The sequence below is a fragment of the Theropithecus gelada genome, chromosome 10 (genome assembly GCF_003255815.1).
Source record: "Theropithecus gelada isolate Dixy chromosome 10, Tgel_1.0, whole genome shotgun sequence".
Classification (NCBI taxonomy): domain Eukaryota; kingdom Metazoa; phylum Chordata; class Mammalia; order Primates; family Cercopithecidae; genus Theropithecus; species Theropithecus gelada.
The window spans coordinates 48,584,426-48,605,096 of record NC_037678.1 but is presented as its reverse complement, the minus strand read 5'-3'; the positions used below and the strand labels follow the sequence as shown (position 1 = coordinate 48,605,096).

At 39.2% G+C, this 20,671-nt stretch overlaps 1 protein-coding gene across 4 annotated transcripts in view; it reads right to left on the bottom strand.

The window, feature by feature from the left end:
• BCAS1 (breast carcinoma amplified sequence 1) overlaps window positions 1-20,671 on the bottom strand; it is a 128,909-nt gene that overhangs the window by 32,656 nt on the left and 75,582 nt on the right. For 3 of the 4 annotated variants that reach the window (XM_025398904.1, XM_025398905.1, XM_025398906.1), the window contains exons 5-7: window positions 20,492-20,650; window positions 19,608-19,652; window positions 9,918-10,130 (exon numbers count right to left, since the gene is read on the bottom strand). In XM_025398904.1, coding sequence (XP_025254689.1) covers window positions 9,918-10,130; window positions 19,608-19,652; window positions 20,492-20,650 — 417 coding nt within the window. Of the gene's footprint in view, window positions 1-9,917; window positions 10,131-17,121; window positions 17,257-19,607; window positions 19,653-20,491; window positions 20,651-20,671 lie in introns of all 4 variants that reach the window. The other variant, XM_025398903.1, reaches the window with a different exon arrangement.

Here is a 20,671-nt window from a genome sequence, read left to right as displayed (position 1 = left end):
CTGTCAAAGTTCAAAGTCACAATTATTCTATCAGCCAACTTTGGAGTTCATTTTTGCATCTTTCTTTTGGTGGTTCTTAAACTTCTGGATGGATGGGTGTGGATGTTACAGACCACTTTGAGACTCATTTCATAGATCTGGACTCTCCTCCCAGAGAAATGCACGTAAACAATATACTTTGCAAATAATTTCAGGATTCATAGACCTTCTGTGTCTCTCCTCTTGCATTACAAGTTAAGAACTCTGTCTATATCCATTTTGTTACTAAGTCCTATTTTTTTTCTTTAAGACATCCAGGGGAGGGGAAGACAGGAAGTGATATTTACAAATATATCTTCTGCACTAGGCATCTTGCATTATATATTATCTCACTCAAAGCACCCCAAAATGGTAAGTATTGTAATCACTTACAGGGTAAGAAATAGAGGTTCAGAGAGGTGAAGCCACTTGTTCCAGTTAAACTAGAACTAGAAAGTGGTAGAAATGTTTCTAATGCATTTATTTTACATCTAAAAACCAAATTTTCCCCTGCTATGATGACTTCAAGGGTCAGAAACACATTTTTTCAGCAATTGTGTGAACTTCTTTCTTCACATACAGACTTATTGTCTCTCTAGATGAGATCTTCAGATTGCATAATATATTTCTAGTTATCTTCTTCGCATAGTGAAGTTTCTCTGGGCACAAAAATGTTCCTAAAAGAGATTGTTGAATTTCTGGAAGCTTCTGATTATCAGGAAATTGTAGTGTGTTCAGAAGAAATTAGCAGTAGTGCTACTGTATTAATCTGTTTTTACACTGCTCTAAAGATACTACCTGAGACTGCGTAATTTATAAAGGAAAGAGGTTTAATGGACTCACAGTTCCACATGGCTGGGGAGGCCTCAGGAAACTTACAATCATGGTGAAAGGGGAAACAGGCACATCTTACATGGCGGCAGGCAAGAGAGAGTGAAGGGAGAAGAGCCCCTTATTAAGCCATCAGATCTTGTGAAAATTCACTTGCTATCAAGAGAATAGCATGGGGGAAACTCCCCCCATGATCCAATTACCTCCTATCAGGTCCCTCTTTTGACACCTGGGGATTATGGGGATTACAATTTGAGATGAGATTTGGGTGTGGACACAGCCAAACCAAATCAGATACTTTCTTGAAACTGCACCCTTTTTCTCTGAGGTTAGTCAGACACTAGTTAATACTATGAACAGGGAATGAACCAAATGGTATCTTTAAAGCCAGACCTAAGGTCAGCCCACAAAAGTTTCAGGAGTCATTATACTGTTTATATTAGACCGAGAAAACTCTTCCATTATTTTTTTTTTTTTTTTTTTTTTTTTTTTTTTTTTTTGAGACGGAGTCTCGCTCTGTAGCCCAGGCTGGAGTGCAGTGGCCGGATCTCAGCTCACTGCAAGCTCCGCCTCCCGGGTTCACGCCATTCTCCGGCCTCAGCCTCCCGAGTAGCTGGGACTACAGGCGCCCGCCACCTCGCCCGGCTATTTTTTGTATTTCTTAGTAGAGACGGGGTTTCACCGTGTTAGCCAGGATGGTCTCGATCTCCTGACCTCGTGATCCGCCCATCTCGGCCTCCCAAAGTGCTGGGATTACAGGCTTGAGCCACCGCGCCCGGCCTTCTTCCATTATTTAAGAACAGTACTTCTAGGTTTTCATACCCTTTTTCCTGTCCCAGTTTATTGCAACAAGACTAGTTTTTATCTTTGATTGCCCGTGTCTAGAAAGTTTCTGGCTGTTCATTGCTCACTATAATTCAGAAGCAACTGGGAACTTGATATAGATTCCATTATCAGTGTAGGTGATAGTGAGGAATAGAAGTGGCTGCTTCTGAACAGATTTTTAAAATCTTCATTATGGTTTCAGACCTCCACATCTTCCTGATGTTTTAAATCTGGCATTATAAATATTGTCTGTTTCAAAAGGAATTGCTATTTTATATTTTTAAAGTCAGGCTATTTGGCAAAGCACTACTTTTGGGAACTAATTTAGTTGAGCATCTCTCAGACTTCAGTGATTTTCATACCATGTTCTAATTCTTGACCTGACCATGTACCACCTCTATTTAGTTGATGTTTTTCTTTAAACTGACCCACTTTTTACTTAAATATATTTTTACTTAATATTTTTTACTTAAATGTATTTTACTTTTTAAAGTTAAATATATTTTAAAAGAAATGCCTTATCATTACAGTAAATGTCATATCAACATCCTTGCTGTAAGTAGTAGTACGTATTAAAAAGTACAATAAATAAAAAACATGCATTAAGTTCTAATTGTTTTTAAGTCTTTAAAAAAGAGATCAGCAGGTGTTTGTACAGTAATAAATGCCTGTGAATATCAAGAAAAGACTTCTGTTTTTTTTTTTTTTTGAGACAGAGTCTTGCTCTGTCACCCAGGCTGGAGTACAGTGGCACAATCTTGGCTCACTGCAAGCCCTGCCTCCCAGGTTCACGCCATTCTCCTGCTTCAGCCTCCCGAGTAGCTGGGACTACAGGCGCCCGCCAGCACGCCCGGCTAATTTTTTGTATTAAATTTGTAGAAACGGGGTTTCCCCGTGTTAGCCAGGATGGTCTTGATCTGCTGACCTTGTGATCTGCCCACCTTGGCCTCTCAAAGTGCTGGGATTACAGGCATGAGCCACCATGCCCGGCCAAGAAGAGATTCTTAATATCACCAGGAGAATTGGAGCAGAATGAAAACAGGAGATAAATGCATTATGTAAATGATTAAATGCTTCTCAGATTGTGTCCAAGAGCCATTCTAAACAATTTTGAACTATTTTTGTACATTTGCACAGTGGCCTACAAGTGTAGCCTTCTTTTAGCAGTTGTCGAAATATCCAGTTAATATAAGAATTCAAAAATGGATAATAAGAGGACAGGTTCTGATCCCCCTTTTAGCGTTTGATACATGTAAAAGAAAATCTGCTCAGAATCCAAGTCTAGAGCACCATACACTAAGGAATCAGGTACAAATTCAGTGTTTCAGCAATGCAATCTTGGGCAAATTAATCACACTTCTCTGCAACTCAGTTCACTTACTCAAAGGCTGACTGTTAGACTATCTACCGATCACGGCGTTGTTTTAAGGAAAAATAAAATAAAGCCTGTGTAGGGAAAATCACGGCTGAAGCACAGCTGCGACTCACTGAAGCCTGGTGGCTGGAGTCAAACCCACATGATTCCTCTTGGTACTTACATGAAGACTCTCATTTACATGGGAGTTGGAGATCCTGGAAGGTATGCGTATGGGGGAGGGGCAGGAACAACTTGAACCATGTCTGGAATTAGGGTACAGTGGTTTATAGACTTTTCTATAAGCCAGAATGCATTGAAGTGGAGCAAAAATAAAGGTTTCAAGAAATGGACCCTAGAAAGAGAATTTACCAGGAGCAATAAGAACTCCGGAATCAGCAACCTCCAGGGCTTGTGGGAAATAGTGGTTCTGGGTAGGGTGCTGGTGACTGGTAGCACAACCCAGCCCAGCTCAGCTTCTCTTGAATTGGGTGTGGACTGGAGAGAAAAAGGGCTGTATGGATGCCGACGGTGGGTCTTGCCAAATGGGGTCACTCTGGGGCCCAAGCAGCTGCAGCGGGATTCTCCTTTCAGCTGCAGTGGGATTCTCCTTTCAGCGCTGAGCATAACATGGAAGGAAAACGTTTTCTGCCTGTTGCCTTGCAAGAGACAGGTGAACTCCAGTGGGCTTGGGAGTCCCAGCAGCAGTGACGAGTGGGATAAATTGGCACGGATCATCTCCTTGGTGGCTGTGGTGGTGGCAGTGGTGTGGCTTGGGGGTGACCACCCAGAAGGGACATATGGCAGCCCAGGCTGATTCATGATCACCTATCTTGGATCCCTGGAACTATCTGGATGGGATTTGTGTGGGCATGGATTCATTTATGCTCAGCATTCTACGAAAATTGCTGATATTTATTTTGTTTATGTAAAGCACTTAGCACGGTACCTGCACATGGTATATTTTCAATTAACTGTAGCGATTTTTATAAATGCTGGGAAGAAGTGACATTGGCTAGATCTACTACACCTATTTAGGACTTTTCTTGAGTAATTCTATATCGCTTCTGAAATGTTCTTAAGCCGGCTTGGGCCAGATGTATGTTTGCTACTGAACCCCTTATAAACAGACATTTTTAACACTGCTAACTAATAGGTTATATTAGGTTCCAAAGTTGGAATGGAGTAGGGGACAATGTGGGTCTCAGTTAAAATCTTGATGGCCTAAGTACCATAACATAGTGGCATGTTGATCTTTGAAAACCAAATATTCTAGGTCATACTAACTTCAGCCCATTGTGCCATTCTTTTGAGATTCATATTGTTTATATTTTGGACTACATTAGTGAACCCACCCAGCTTGTAAACTTGATAAATGTTCTTTTGACTTGGTCGTTGTCCAAGTTAACTGATAAAAATTTTGAATAAACAGGGCCGAGGCCAGATTCCAGAGGCCTTTCCAAAGACAGCTCCTTGCAATATGTTTTGTTTCTTAATAAATATTCTTTGTTGGCTTGCATTCCTCCAGCTTAGTAGCATGCATTAGATGCAATTGCACAGAGCTGAAAAAAATAGTAATGCTAATAAAGATAATAATGATGACAACCCACATAGGGCCACTCTTAGGCTATTATTGTCAGGCAGTGGGTTCAGTGCTTTATGGTGTATTCCAAGCTAGTATTCAAAATGGAAACCAATCTCCTTTAATTTCTAGGTCTCTACTGGAACATCTATTAAACCTTTGCTCTTACTCGAACATCACACCTGCCTTTGGGGCTTGAGGTGTGTCTCTACTCTCCTTGAAAGCTGACTGATGCATTATAGCATCCTATTTGAGTCAGCTCTTTGAGCCAAGCCTGAATCTCACATTTAACCTGTATATGTATTGGGCATCGTTTCCATGCTCATACATAAAGACAAATGAAGGCAACTTCTCCCTTCTTTCTGTATGTTCTCTATATAACAGGAAGCCTGTGAGCTAAGGAACCAGGAGCATCATTTTTCAGTTCATCATTTTCTACTGCCAATGAGTACGTTGTGGTGGATGATCCACAGTTGAGGTCCAGCCTCATTAACGGTGACAATAAAAAAATCTAGTCTAAAATCTACAGGATCCTGTATGGACATTTATATTGCTAAGAATAGGGGAGCTAAACAGCAGATAACTTATCCATAGAAACTAGAATAACAGAGTTGCCTCTCCTTTAAAGAGCAAATTCAATTCTTAAGGTTTCTTTAAAAGACTTACATATGGTAACACTTAAGCCAGCATTTGCCCTGTTCCTAGTGAGTCTTCTAAAAGCATCATTTTGATCATGTGACAGCTCTTCTGAGTTCATTAAGCTCACAGTAGCCCTAAGACATTTTCTATTAAGCCCAGATTGGTCAGCCCATCTTTCAAGTGCTTCCATAATTGTCCAGACGTATGCCCAGACTTTCTCAACCAGAATCCCCATGGGAAGGTGTTAAAATCTGTATTTGAAACAAATCACTGAAATGATTCAGATACATTTTTGAAGTTCTTAAGTCTATTTTGACGTACACTGATTTCTCCCTTTTCTAAACTACCATAGCATTTGTTACCTGTACTCCAGAGAGTAACACTAAATTGCAAATTTCATTGTTTCAGAATGGGGTTATAATTCACTGAATATCAGTCTTTTGGTGTTCTTTTCCTTCTTTCTTTCTTTTCTTCCTTCCTTCCTTCCTTCCTTCCTTCCTTCCTTCCTTCCTTCCTTCCTTCCTTCCTTCCTTCCTTCCTTCCTTCCTTCCTTCCTTTATTTCTCTTTTCTTTCTTTTCTTTCTTTCTCATTCCTCCCAATAAACATGAAAGATAGATATCATTGGCCAATTTTATAACGGAAGAAACTGAGGCTCAAGAGTTTAAGTGCTCCGCTAAAATTCAGTCAGTAACTGTCAGAACTGAGATCTGATAATCTCTCTGTGGCTTCAGAGTGCACATTCTCTTCCCATCCCACTCTTTGTCTCCCCCAAAGGAAAGCAGAAAAGGGCTATTTTGAAGATATTCCAAATATATCAATTATTAATTACAAATACATGTGCGTGTGTGTGTGTGTGTGTATCATGGTCCTCCAAATGGATTTCAAATCTTTTGATGATAGCAAATGAATTTTATACTTGTTTTGTACTTAGGGTGGTGTTAACACCAGAAGCCACACGTGCGTATTTAGTCATGACCACTGATTGTTCATACTTGAAGAAATGAGGACATCATTCATTGAGCACATACTGTATATTAGGTGCTTTATATGTACAATTATCGGTTTCTTATAACAATACTGTGAGAAAAACATAGTCCTTATTTTATAGATTAGAAAGGAGGGTCTTTGAGTGGTCAAGCAATTTGTCCAAGGATACATAGTTCAACCTTTCTGATTCTGTTATGTAAGCCTTGTCATACACAAGAATTATCAACATTATGTATCCCAATCCTCTTATTCAACAAATGAGGAAAAGAAACTCAAATAGTGTAAATAATTTATGACTGATGTATTATAGCATCCTCTTTGAGTCAGTTCTTTGAGCCATGTCTGGATCTCACATTTAACCTGTTATTTGTATCACAGGGCAAGTGAGAACCCAGTTTACTCAGAACAATAAAGGGCATATTTACTCCAGTTAACTGCATTTTAAACATGTTTTTGGAAAATACAACATAATTTGAAATTGGTTTCCTTAAAGGTATTTTTTAAATTTTATAATAATAACTACTCTAGCAATAAAGACTATAAATCAAAACAACTTATACGTTCATATCCATAGCCTGTTTTGGGAAAAATTCGTTTCTGCTGTCCATAACTACAGGCTTATAAACTTAAAAATCAATATGTTTGCAAGCTTTTCAACTAAAAATGAGAGAAGAAAGAGAGGTTAGGTTAGTTATCAGTGAAAATATAAGAAAATGTAAGAATTTCCTAGAATTTCCCTTTGCATTTTTCAAAACTCTTCAAAAATTTACAAGGGTGAATTTATAATCATAGTCTTTGTAATTTAAAGAAAACAAAGGTCCTCATTTTGTTTTCTACTAGAATATACGCTTTCTTACGAGAATATAAGCTAGGAAAGGACAGACACTTGTTTACTGCTGCTTTTTCAATGCCTAGTATTTAGGACAAACTATTTAGCACAAAACAACTTAGCACAAATGAAGTAATTAAAATATTGTTGAATAAGTAAAACTTCCTTGTAGAGCCTTTTCTTCTGATTAGGTGCAAGAAGGAGAGACACAGGGGATTTGGTTTTTGATTTCTTTTAACTTCATATTTTTAATGATATACTAAATAAATAAAGCTAAATAGTGGCGCAAAAGACAGTGAGACTGAAATAAATGAAGTTCTATCATTAGGGAGATGAATGTCAAGTTGTCCTGACATTGTTTTTCAAAGGAATAGCTTGAACTTCAAAGAAGAACCATTGTATCTCTTGTAGATTCCAAACATTAAATAAGCACTTGAGGCAATAGTTTAGCAGCTTTCTCAAACCGGACAGTACAGAAAGATAAACAGGTCGGCACGGTTAGTTCTTCAACCCTCCCGAGCACAGAGGAAATAGATGAGAGGTAACACTGTTCAATGGGCACTTTTGTACTAGGTCCAGTGTTGGAGGTTTTACCATCATTATTTCACTGAATCCTTACTTCATTTGTTTGACATAGGTACTGTTATCATTTGCATGTTACAAGTGAGGAAACGAAAGCTCATAGAGACGAACTGAGTCTCAAAATCAGATCTGTCTGATTTCAAACTTTTAGCTCTTACATCAGTGTTCCTCAAACTTCAGCCACTGGCACGCCACCTGTGTGGTTTTTGCCGTATCGTATCATCTGTAGCAGCCATGGAAACGTGCTGTTCAGATTCCTGCAAGAAGGACAGCCCCACCTGTCAAGGCTTTAGCATCCACTCCTCTCCCTGGGGGCTGTTACCAATGACTGGGCACGACAGGAGTACTGACTGAGCCATTCATTCCCGTCCAGTGTGGGCCTCCCAGAACACGCAATCTGTACTCTACGATTCTCCACTGGCTTGGTCAGGACTTTCTTAGAACCACCCTCAGTTTGAGGCTTTCTCCACCCACTCCTCCTTCCTTCTCTCTCTTTCTTCCTAGATGGTCAGAACTTTCTGTAGTCTGAAGGCTCTCTGTACCTAGCCCTGCCACTCCTACTTCTTCACCGATATCTTCCTCCAATAAATCTCTTGCATGTCAATTCTGTCTTGGTGTCTGCGTCTTGGAGGACCCAAATTTACCATTATTTATCTACTATCAGAACGATTATTGATATAACACTATCCTTTTTATTAGATTCCTTTTTCAACAACATATGCTTATTTAACCTTGAGCAAAACATACGTTAATCTCAAATTTAATGTGCTAACTCTATTTTTCCTAAGGCACCTTGAATATGCATATGAATACGTGTTAATTATTTAACTAAAATTATTCAAATATGGGCCACTTAAGTCTTCTCTCTTGTCTCCCAAATACACATATAATTCACTTGGAAATTGTTTCTTCTATTATATTGCTGGTAAAAGATATTTTCAGATAAGTAATGGTGGGTGATGAAGAAAAACGATTACAACAGAATGTGTCAGCTGACATCATCCAAAGTTTTTATGAAATATTGAAGATTGTGTTCTGGGAAGAACCTAGAAGGAAGGTTTCTGTATGACAGGAAGCAAACAGGGAACAGGCCCTGCATCCAGCTGGATTCTGGACGAGAGAGTAAAGCTGACACCACAGTGACATCTGCATTCATCATCTGCTTTGCGTGGTGTGCCAAGTGCAATAGATGTTTTGATGAAATTCTGAAGTTAGATTTTTCCAACTCTACGAATTCCACCCACACCCTCATCTCCAACTTCTTGCTCATCTTTTGGCCAAATTTAAAACAGACACAAGCTCTGCACATGTGTAGCAGCTGGGGCTTGCTCAGCAATGATAATTGAGGAATAGATCTAGAATAACTCAGCCCTAATGCCCCTGTCCTTGCACCACTCAAACCTCAGAGGGGAACAAAATCGGACAGTGGTTTGACTTTTCCTGTCATAGAGCACAGTGTGTGCCTAGCCTAGTGGTGAACTGATGGACACCCCCTAGGTTTCTAAAAGGAGAGTGGAGACCTAGTGGCTGATAATGAATGATTCTGCCTGACTGGGGAGGAGTGAAGACAGAGAGCCCCTAGGTGGCTCATCTTGCCAGAGTAAGAGTGCTCAAAGAGACCACGAAGAAGCCAGGTTTTTTTGTTTTTTGTTTTTTTGAGATGGAGTCTCGCTCAGTCACTCAGGCTGGAGTGCAGCGGCATGATCTCGGCTCACTGCAACCTCTGCCTCCCAGGTTCATCCCATTCTCCTGCCTCAGCCTCCCAAGTAGCTGGGACTACAGGCGCCGGCCACCACACCGGGCTAATTTTTTGTATTTTTAGTAGAGACAGGGTTTCACCGGGTTAACCAGGATGGTCTTGATCTCCCGACCTCGTGATCCGCCCGCCTTGGCCTCCCAAAGTGCTAGAATTACAGGGGTGCGCCACTGTGCCCGGCTGAAGCCAGAATTTTAAACCATTTCAGAATGAAAATGAAATCATGAAATACCACAACCCTCTGTCATGAAATGAAGTCACTCAAAGAATGAAAAATTCTACTTGTTCATTTCCTCTTCTTCCCCACGAAACACATGTTTATAACATGACAGGCATTTCATTCTTTCCGGGAACACATTACAAGGCTTCAACTCAATGGCAAGTCGAGACATTTTGAAGAAGAAGAAAAAATACCTTCCATACATTGTTGAGTACAACAGTTAGCCCAACAGAAAGAATTTCTCGAGTCATCCCCACCCTGACGACTCTCTAAAGCTTGAAAATTAGACTTACCTTTTTCCAAAACAGTTTGCCCAGAGGCAGAGAGGTGGGGCCTGATTTCTCCTTGATGCCTTCCTTTGCAGTTTCAGGGGTTGTCGTGGACTGTGTGTGCCCTGATGGGTTACATCCTTTGGGATTCTTAACTGCCCCTTGGGTCTCCTGGGATGTAAAGTTGGCTTTGTCTGACTTAAGGTCAGCTGAAGTGGTGGGTGACTTTTCAGCACCCTAAAGAGTTAAAAAAATGAAAGGAAAACATTCAAAATGGTCTCAAAATTTTAAAAATGGAAGATCTCTTTTTAATAAACACGGACTGAGGTTATACATAATGTTAATTTTCTCCTTTATATTTTTCTGTATTTAAAAATTTTTTACTGTGAATGTGGACTTGTGTTAAAATCTTGGAAAAAGTTAAGATTTTTTCTTTCAAAAAAGAAACATAGAAGCATTATTAATTATGTTTATGTAAGTAACTCATTAGGAATCAAGGTGGTGGTAAGACGCCCTTTGCTGTTAGAATATGGAGTTCTGATTTAGGCCACTGGTCTCCAAATGGTTTCAATCAAGTTCCCATCAGTAAAAACATTTTGAATTTCCACCTTCAATACATGCATACTTATTTATGTATATATTATAAACATGTATCATTTTACTAATCAAAATTAGAAATTAAAGAAGAGTTAAAATAAATATAGAACTTCTGAAATTTTTCTCCACACTCCACTTTGGGGATGACTGAGTTAGGCTATAAAGTTAGTAAAAGACAACTAGACTGGAACTTGGTGAAAGGGTTTTGAATTGGAAGAGTGTCCACAAACCCTACTTCTTCACTTTTAGGTGCAGCCCCTACACTCCACAATTAAAACTTCTTCAAATGTTATCCATTCGGTCTTTATTTCCTCTCTTCCTCTCTCTTCCTTCCCTTCTTCCCTTCCTCCCCCTCCATCCCTCTGTCTTTCTCTCTCTTCCTCTGTCCTTGTCTCCCTTCTCTCTTTCTGTCTCTCTCTGAGCAGCTGCCCTGAAGTCCAATTCCAGGACACCTGATTTCTTCAGCAAGGGGGTGTTAATTTCTACACTCTGCCACCCACTGAGTCATGAGATAAAGGAAGAGTTGGGAGAATTATAGTCAGAATCTATCTTGACATGAGTGAATATTGGTACTCATAATTTTAACATCAGGTTCATCTGACCTAACCTCTTAATCCTAAACATCTTCATTTTATGATTTTTTTGCTCCGGATACTTGTGACTCAATCCCTTTAAATTCCCAGGGATGTAATATCCTTGACTAAATTTTCTGACTAAAAGAAAAAATGTATTGCAATAAAAACGGGGTATGGGCCAGGTGTGGTGGCCCAACACTTGTAATCCCAGCACTTTGGGAGGCCGATGTGGGAGGATTTCTTGAGGTCAGGAGTTCAAGACCAGCCAGGGCAACATGGTGAAACCCTATCTCTACAAATAATAAAAAATGAGCTGGGCATGGTGGCTTGCACCTGTGGTCCCAGCTACTTGGAGGCCGAGGCAGGAGGATTGCTTGAGCCCAGGAGGCTGCAGTGAGCCATGATCGTGCCACTGTACTCCAGCCTAGGCAACAGAATAAGACACCATCTCAAAAAAAAAAAAAAAAAAAAAAGAATATGGACAAATTCAGAAAGTTTGATAGTATTTTTTGATCCTGGAAAGAGTCTTAAAGCCCATCTGGTCCAATGTATGAATTTTCATGGATGGAGAAACTGAGGCCAATGATCTGCCCAATGCTGAACAAGGGCACAACCTGGCCTCAAGTCTGAACTTCTGGCTCCTGTCTAGAGCTCTTCCAAGGCAGCGCATTGCTTCCCCAAAGGATGTCTGCAAATAACATGAACTTTACTATTTGATGCAAGACACAACATCTTCTTTGCTGAATTTTTTAATACCAAGAAGGAGTCATCCATTGAGCAGATTCTAAGTTCAAGTTAAGATAAAGAACTAATGTCTGGAAATGAATTTTGTGATAGTTGATACTGGAATAGCTCCAGTTCCATTTAAAAGTATACAAAATGGCAAAATGTTGGAATTTAAAATAACCTTTGCCTTTCATAGACAGTGAAGTCAAAATGGCTGAGCTCATAAAATTCTGCATTACAAATGTCCCAAATGGTCTTGAGCACCTGGTGCTATTTTAGCTCTACACGGTAATTAAATTAAAGGGGACTGGTTAAAGGGTAAGTACCCCTCCTCCTAACACACGCATGCTAAGTAGCTTGTTTTCTATTTTAGAAAATAACAGAAAGTATTATTCATTAATTCATTTAAAAGCCACTTTGAGTGTCTTCTCTGAGCCATGATATATTCTAAGTGTTGCGGTTACATGTCTTCAGGGAGAGGATGACAGTAAATAATTCCACCAACAAATGTAAAATTTCAACTGTAATAAGTGCTACTGAGTGGGGAGGGGATTTGAGGTTATTCCTCTCAATCCCATAAAAAGCTAAATCAAAGAGTTTGATCCACTCATGAAAATCAGGGAAGGCTTTACTGAGAACAGGATGGCTGTGCTTTGATCTGAAAGGTGACTGAAAATTAACCAGAGAAGGGAAGAGGAGAGTTTTTCATGCACAGAGAACAACTGCCCTACGATCCTTCAGCAAGTGTCGGAGCAACGAGTGGCCAAGCGTGGCTACTTCTCCAACAACAACCTCTCCTTCTGCTTTCCTGGGAGAATCTCCATATGCCCAGTGGTCCATTTTAGACCAAGAATCCGGGGGTTGGGGCTGACCTCATCCCCATCTCTAAGAAAGGGCTCTGGTTGCTTTAAGCCAATCATCAATCCTGCCAAAGTCATTAGAAGGGAGGCTTTATGGTCCCATGCTATTTTGGTGTAACTTCTGTGGCTTGGCTTTGTACCTTTTCTAAATGCTGTGTTATTTTTCTGGCTCAAGGGTTCCCTTTGATGTGCATTGAGCCCACTTACCCAGAGTCACATAGAGGTTACAAAAAACAAGGCCTCCAGGTCCTGGAGTGCCAGAATTTCCCTGTTCCCTGCGACAGCTCCAGTTTACTTAATGCATTGCATACTTGGCCATTTTCACCACTCAGCCACCACCCTTTCTCTCTCTGCCTACCATCGTTGCATCTTGAAGACATAATTTCCAACTTTAAACTTTTATTTGATGACAAGAATAAAAGGTAACAGTGACAGACACTGTTTTAAGCACCTGAATGTCCTGACAAAAGTCCTATGAGGAAGGAACTATTACTTTTTCTATTTTAAAATTGATGAACAATAGTTGTACATATTTTCGGGGGTCACATGTGATATTTTGGTACCTGTATACAAAGTGCAATGATTAAACCAGGGTAACTGGAATTTCCATCACCTCAAACTTTTATCCTTTCTTTGTGTTGGAAACTTACAATTCTTCTCTTCTAGCTATTTTGAAATATGCAATAAATTACTGTTAACTATAATTTTCTAATGGTACTATCAAATGCTACAACTTACAGGAAGACACTAATTTTTATGTTAGTTTCACAGACAGGGAAATTTAGTTGCTTGGTGGCTAAGTAACTTGCCCACGGTTACACTAACGAGGGGGCAGAGCTGACAATTGAATCCAGGGAGTCTGATCCCCAAACCCAAGCATTAATAGTGACTCCATACGACATTGTTTCCAGTGAATAAGATTTCCTGCTCCCTGGGCTATTCCACCCATCAGGGAAGGAAATCTATACCACCATTCTCGACAAGGGCAATATACAACAAAAAATAATAATTGCCTTTGTTCTTGGGAGAAGGGTTATGCCAAATTAGATATTAACATGGTCTGTGGCTCCCCTAAAGAATTACAGTGCATTAACAGGTATAAAGAATATTCGTTACATTAAAATTTCATGGAGGGAAGGGTGATTAGGGTAAAAAATAGTCCAAGAAAGCATCATGGTGGGGGATGATACTGAGATAAAGATTCGGAAACACAACTATTCTGATCAGTTTCATAGGGAAATGACCAATTTGTTTTCTTTTTGCATTGGGAGGATATCCAGAAACCCCTGAAAAAACATTACAAGGGCACGACCGTACTATAGTTATAGTAATAATATAACTCTAATTTATTTGTGTAGCTGTTTGTTGAATATGTATCTCTTTTGCTAGAGTCTTGGTCATCATCATATTCCAAGACCAAGAAAGTCTTGGCCATGATTACATCCCGAATTCCCATCAGGCCTACCTTCTGGCACGAAACAGACAATCATTCAATTAATAATTACAGTCTATGACAGGGACCAGAGAGAGACACCCACACAAGATCCTGCCATGCCATATTTCCAGCCACCCACCCCTTCCTCACTGGGTTGTAGAGTACCAGTCAGAACACCATTAGTCTTTTCATTGCTGCCCACCACTCTCCTCCCTTCCCAAAGAAGCCTCCCAGATGGAGTTCTGCCAGCATCAACCAACTGGATATTCTTTGTTTGCATTACAGAGGAGACTACAAAAATTTTAATTGTGTTTTCGGAGGCAATCTCATGAGTAGGGCTGCCAGATTTAGCACATGAGAATAAGAATATAAAATACTCCATTAAATATTAATTTCAGATCAGCAAGAATAATTTTCTAGCATAAGTATGTCCCAAATATTGCATGAGACATACTTATATTTAAATTAAAAAGTTATTCCTTGTTTGTCAACAATTTGAATTTAACTGAGTCCTCTGTATTTTACCTGGTGGCCCTACCTATGAAATTCTAGTGGATTCAATTTGGAGATTGTATGTCAAATGACCTTACCTTCTTAATAAATTTTCATCTTGTTTCCACACTGGGTGTGGGAGAGAGGAGATGTTAGTAAACACTACACCAAGAACCAAAAACAATGAATGAATGGTAGAGCTTATGAATCACGCATGCTGCTTGGAATACTTCAGCTGCCTCACAGAAAGGGTAGGCATGGGGAAAACCTGAGGAGGGAGGGGAGCATTTTGGGGCCTGGCAAAAGCATTCTAAAGCAATGCTCTGTTTTGTGTCTAAAGTTGTCACCAAACAGTGGTGGCCACATGAAAAAGCTTGATTCTGAGACATCACATGCCATTAGGCCAAGAAAAATGGTTCCAATTCAGCAAAAGCTGACACTGAATGTATTTCATTTACTGATTTCAGACTTCCCCACTTTTTGAACTGAGAAAATTCTTTTTATAAGAAGGATCATAGAGATGTAGAGAAATAAACCCCCAGGATTAATCAGAATTGGTAACTTTTTTTTTTAATAGCAAAATGGTTTTATCCTTTAATTTGCTTGAATTTCCCATTTTCTGTTCCAGGTGACAAACCCAGGGGGAAATGGAGAGTATCACACCGCCTAAAATCATGATAACGTCACTGAGAGAATCTGGCTGGTTATTTAAAGGCTCTATTTTCCTATCTTTAGAGACAACAGAAATAATCAAAAGAGAAAAAGAAATAAACTGTCTCAGGTGCAGAGGTAAAAGGCAATGAGCTCTAACAAACTGCTGCGAAAATGAGAATTCAGAACATTTGGGAGGTGTCCCTTACTTGGATTTACACTTACATAAAAAAATACACTGAATGCCACTCAAGGCAAAACCCTGAGGTCCTTGTGTCTGTGTTACAGAATCCCAGAAGGCTGTTCCCTCTACGTCTTCCCGCTATTCCAGAATCCTGTCTTTTCCCTATCTATCTCAGTGACAAGATGGGAGGCCAACGGTTTTTGGAAGCCCTAGGAATGATAACATTGAATTTGGGTGGTCCCTTTATGGGTGGCAAGAGATACTGCAGATGTAAAATTTTGTAGTGCGTGAAGTGAATGTCATCATGAAATGCAGATCTGGGGAAGTGTCATATACTTCTTAAACTTTCAAGGCCCCTTACTTACAAAAGCTCCAAGTAGGAGTCAAACTAGTCTTTCATATGAGATCTATGACACGTTTCACCAGCAGTTACTAAGTTATTTCCCATGTGATGTTGGAGCACATTTTAATCTCCCCTCCCCCCTTGCAAGATTTATCACTCCCCATTCTTTTCTCTTTACAGAACAAAATTCTCCTGTATGGAAATTGAAACGTGGCTTCATAACATAGTCTGCTTATGCAAATACAGATTCAGCTGTGAGAACTTTCTATGGAGTGCTTATTTGCATATACAATCCCGGGACTGTGTGACATCCAGGTAGGGATGTTTTTTTAATACACGCATTCGACTTGGTGGAAAATGGCTGATATTTTAAACAAATTTTCATGCATGCTAACCCAATTCAGGGATCCTTTAAACTGATGGTTTCAGACAAACACTGGCGTCTTCTTAGACACTGGAAGCGTAATACTTCCCAAACTGACTTCAGCGTTGTCCAGCTTCCCAAGGACATGGAGTTAAAACGTGCTCTGCCTTCATTCATTGCTTTTTTCCGCCTGGACTTTTATTTGGGTTCAGTGTAAGCTTAGTTAATATTGGAATTAGATGAAACAGACCACAGAAAGATAACATTGTTACTTGAGATTAGAAGAGTATTTCCCAAAATGTAGGAAGCATACCATTGGTGGATCAGAGAATATTATAGATTGTGCAGAAATATGATATTAAATAGCATTCAAATAGTGAAAATACTTCTCTTTTTCCAACTCTCATTTAATCCTTATACTAACATTCTGGAGAAAGTCTCAGTCTGGTGATGGTACGTCTTTAACATTTTTCTAACATTGGCCAATTAATCACCTTTTAATAAAGCTAGAAAGAGCATCAGATTCAGAGCTTAACACAAATGAGGTAGCTAGAATGTAATGTCTTTTTAATTAGCCATATTAATGCTTACCTTCCTTTTATGAAAAATTATTCTGATTTTCTATATATGACATAAGGTTTCTTTTAAAGATAGATTTAAATAGAAAACAGGTCAATTTCAATGTAACAATATCAAATAATAGTACATCTAACAAAAATGGTGAAGGTGGTATACAAGTGATTGACATTTGGGAAATACTGGGTTAGAAGAATAGTTCCAGAACCCTGGTCCACACTAGGAAGATACCTGTTTGAAATGTTTGACTACGGGGACTTAAAAATCACTGAAGTTTAATTCATATCATCTTTAATTCTCTTTTAACGATCCTCACCACCCAAGGCTCTGTTTTTACTGGAGAGGAGCTGGGTGGGCTCAGGATGGCACATGTCTTGTGAAGACCAGAGTTCTTGTTTTTCCTCCTACTTTAACAAGATACAGACCTTATGCCTAAAGAATTTTCTAAAGGCAAGTCCTAGCCTGGGGCTATCCAGGTGCTTTTTCTTGGCGCCTCTAGCCTGGATCTCAGATGTCTTCTGACCAGCTTGTCCATCACAGACACTTTCTGCTTTCGATGCCTTTGGGGCAACAGCAGTCACAACCTCAGAGCTTTGTTTTTGAACAAAATTCTTTTTCTTTTCTGTTGTTTTAAGGTGCATTAATACACTGTGACAATTAACTGTTGGTACATCATCCCCTTTCCTAACCACAAAACACCGTGTAAATGTTTACCTTTTTTAAACTTCCATATTCACAGTCAATTTTAGATACACAATGATTTTGAACAGTGACCTATTTAAATGACCCAGATGAACACACTTCAAAGCAAGACAGAACAAAACAAAACTCTGTATCTCCATTTTTTGAAGACAAATAACAGGACAAGATGATGCAGTCTCTACTCGATAGTTGTAGATATCTAAATGCTATTACTACACGGTAAAGTAAAAAAATACCTGTAGACAAAATATTTATTTTTCATCCTGGCGTCAAAGCAAATACTGCTACTGAACGTCTTTTAGTCTTAAATCGATCCCCTTTGATTCACTTTTAGAAACTTTATGGAAGCAATATCACCTGCAAAAATTTCAGTTCAATTCTAGTTGGGTAGATCCCCCAGGCAAAGAAAATGTGTACTGTGAACCAATCCACTGAGGCAAAGTAGAGGGAGATTGAAACCAAAATAGCCTGGCTACAACCACTCAAGATTGTTGACTCAAGTTACAAATGTCAGGGCCTTTTGTATAGGGAAGGTAGTGGGCTGAAAATGACACAGACTTCAAAAGCATGAATCCAAGAACTTCAGTAGAAAAGATATCAAAATTGCAAGGTATGAGAACCAGGTTTGTAGAAAACACATCTGTTTGTGGGTGTCATGGACAACCTACATTCACAAAACCCTCTTTTGAGACCCAGCTCCACTAACATGACCCCACGGCTTCCTGGGCAGGATGGTGAGATTTTATCAGGTAGGTACATTCAGCTTTGACCACATTCTGGGTCAGGGAGGAGTCTTGGTGCATGACCAGCTAAAGAGAATGAGTGCATCAGGTCACTTGGGAAGCCACACACACACTCCCCCCATACCCCACTGTTTAGATCCTTTTACACTATGTGGCTTGAAACAATGCAAGACATAGAACCAAAAGAAATACATTTTGCCCCAACCATTCATTGACCTTGACCCTATGACCTCATAGCAAATGAATAATTTTATAGGAAAATGCATGTAGATGCTTCAGATACATATTTTTTTTTCAATGGAAGAAGAAAATTCTCAAGGAACCAATAAATACAATACAAATATAGTCATGTCATCCAACCAGTCTTGGCTGGGCTCATGGAAATAGGGATTGCTACATTTAATCAGAGCTCTGTAGTTTGCAAGGCACTGCCACACCTTCTTTCGATGCTGGGGTCCAGGAGAAAGAATTTTTTTGTCCCAATTTTATAGACATGGAAACTTGGGTTCAGATAGATTAAGACTGTACCACTATCAAGTAGCAGAACTGGAGCTGAAAGGCAGGTCTTTTGAGACAAAATCTAGGATCCTCTTTTCACAGCCAACTCCTTCACATATGGGTAGCAGATGTAGGGGGCAAACCAGGCCATGTATCTGATCCCACTGTTTTTCAAAGCACTTTCCAATATCAGAAAAAGGACCCAAGACACTTATCTGTCACCAAGTTAAACTTCCCTCATGGTTCCCGTGAAACTTAAACCGTGTATTCCACTAGAGGTAACGGGCCTTGTCAAGTGTAAAGGGAGAACATCTCTAGGAAGATGTTATTTCAAACCAAATGTATTTTGAGGGGACTTGGCTGAATTTCTTGTATGACAGTGAAGAATCTAGGCTCTGTAGTGTGTCCTAATGCCTCTGCATGGCCATCCGTTTGGCAAGTGTCCCATGGAAGCTATTTTATTTCACCAAACTGCTGCCTTTGCAGTAAAGATTTATTTTTCAAATTACATTGAAAAATAACATATTTTTTTAAAAACAAAAATATAGTAACTTTCTTCTACTTTATTTTTTTAGAGTCCATGTCCTACTGAAAAGCTTTCTTCTACTTTAGACGGACTGTTTTTTACTATATTCCCTGGGTCCCTCTACACACAACTAAAAAGACTAAGATGATGATATAATTACTAGTATTCTGTTCTTACGCTATGTAAAAAATTGGTATTGTGATATTTTTTAGCCAGAGTTGGCACATCTTTCACACTTTCCAGTAAAATTTTAATTAAACTGCCATTAACATAAATAAAATATTTTAAAGACAATCTAACAGCACTATTAAATTGCTAATTATATATATAGATATAATGATACACGCACACACATATTCAAAAAACAAGCAAGTAGACACAAATTCAAATCCAGTTCTGTGTGCAAACTCAAACATACACATACACACTTCAGACTACCTACCGTGTCTTCCGGGTCCTTTTTTGTTTCAGCTTTGTTAGGTGAAACCTTAAAAGTTTGAGAAAGCCAAATATTAGAAATCATTGCTCTTTAGAGTGATTTTTATTTCATAGATAAATAATTCTTTAGGGTGGTCCAGTTCACCATACAAGTCAAGAACAAAATGAGAAGTACTTTTAGTTCAATAGAAATCTCAGGACTGCTGGGTAATACAAAAGTTAGCAAAATTAATATCTTAGAATGAGATACATCTGATCTTATACATTTACCGAGAGTTTGACCACACTCAAAACTGTCTCCTGGAAGACCACAGACTTTCCATAAATTCTACCATTACTCCAAACACATGTGCAACCCTCTGGTGTTTGTGGCACATTCTGTTGACATTCATTGTCTTTTCTTTTGAGGTTAGTCTTGATATTTGGAAATGCCCAAACACATTTGGGACGGTCTGCTTCACTATGCATTCATTCATTCAGAGGTTTTTTTTTTTTTTTTTTGAGTGATTTCTACAGTATTTTATTTGCCATTTGAGTGGCAAAACTGCTTTGAGAGATCTATAACACAGGGAGATATTTTTCAATTATTTTTATGATCAAGGACCATAAGACATTCAATTGCAACAGAATTCCATTGCAACACAGCCCATGTTACATGATTTGGGCATCCACTGCTTATACCATGGTTCCCAATTTCAGGGGCTCTCTCGCTAAAAGCCTGATGTAACACAACTTCCTTATGAAGCACATCTTGTCCCTGTTCCCTCCTGTGCTCCAACCGCACCATGATAATCCATTCAGTACAGGAATATTCAAATGTGCATTATTCTTAGAATTAACAAAACTTTTGAGCAAGAGTTGAGGGGAAAAGAGGAGAAAACTGCTTACCAGAGTTTTAAAGAAACTCATGATGGAATTATTATTCTCTGCTATAGCTGCTGTCTGGGAGTCACCCTTTGCAGTCTCCAGTCCTTCTGGGTCCCCAGGGACAGAGCAATTCACAGTTCCAACTTCTTGTCTTTCTTTTTCCTTGCCGTCAACTATGTCCTAGGAGCAAAAGTTTTCACA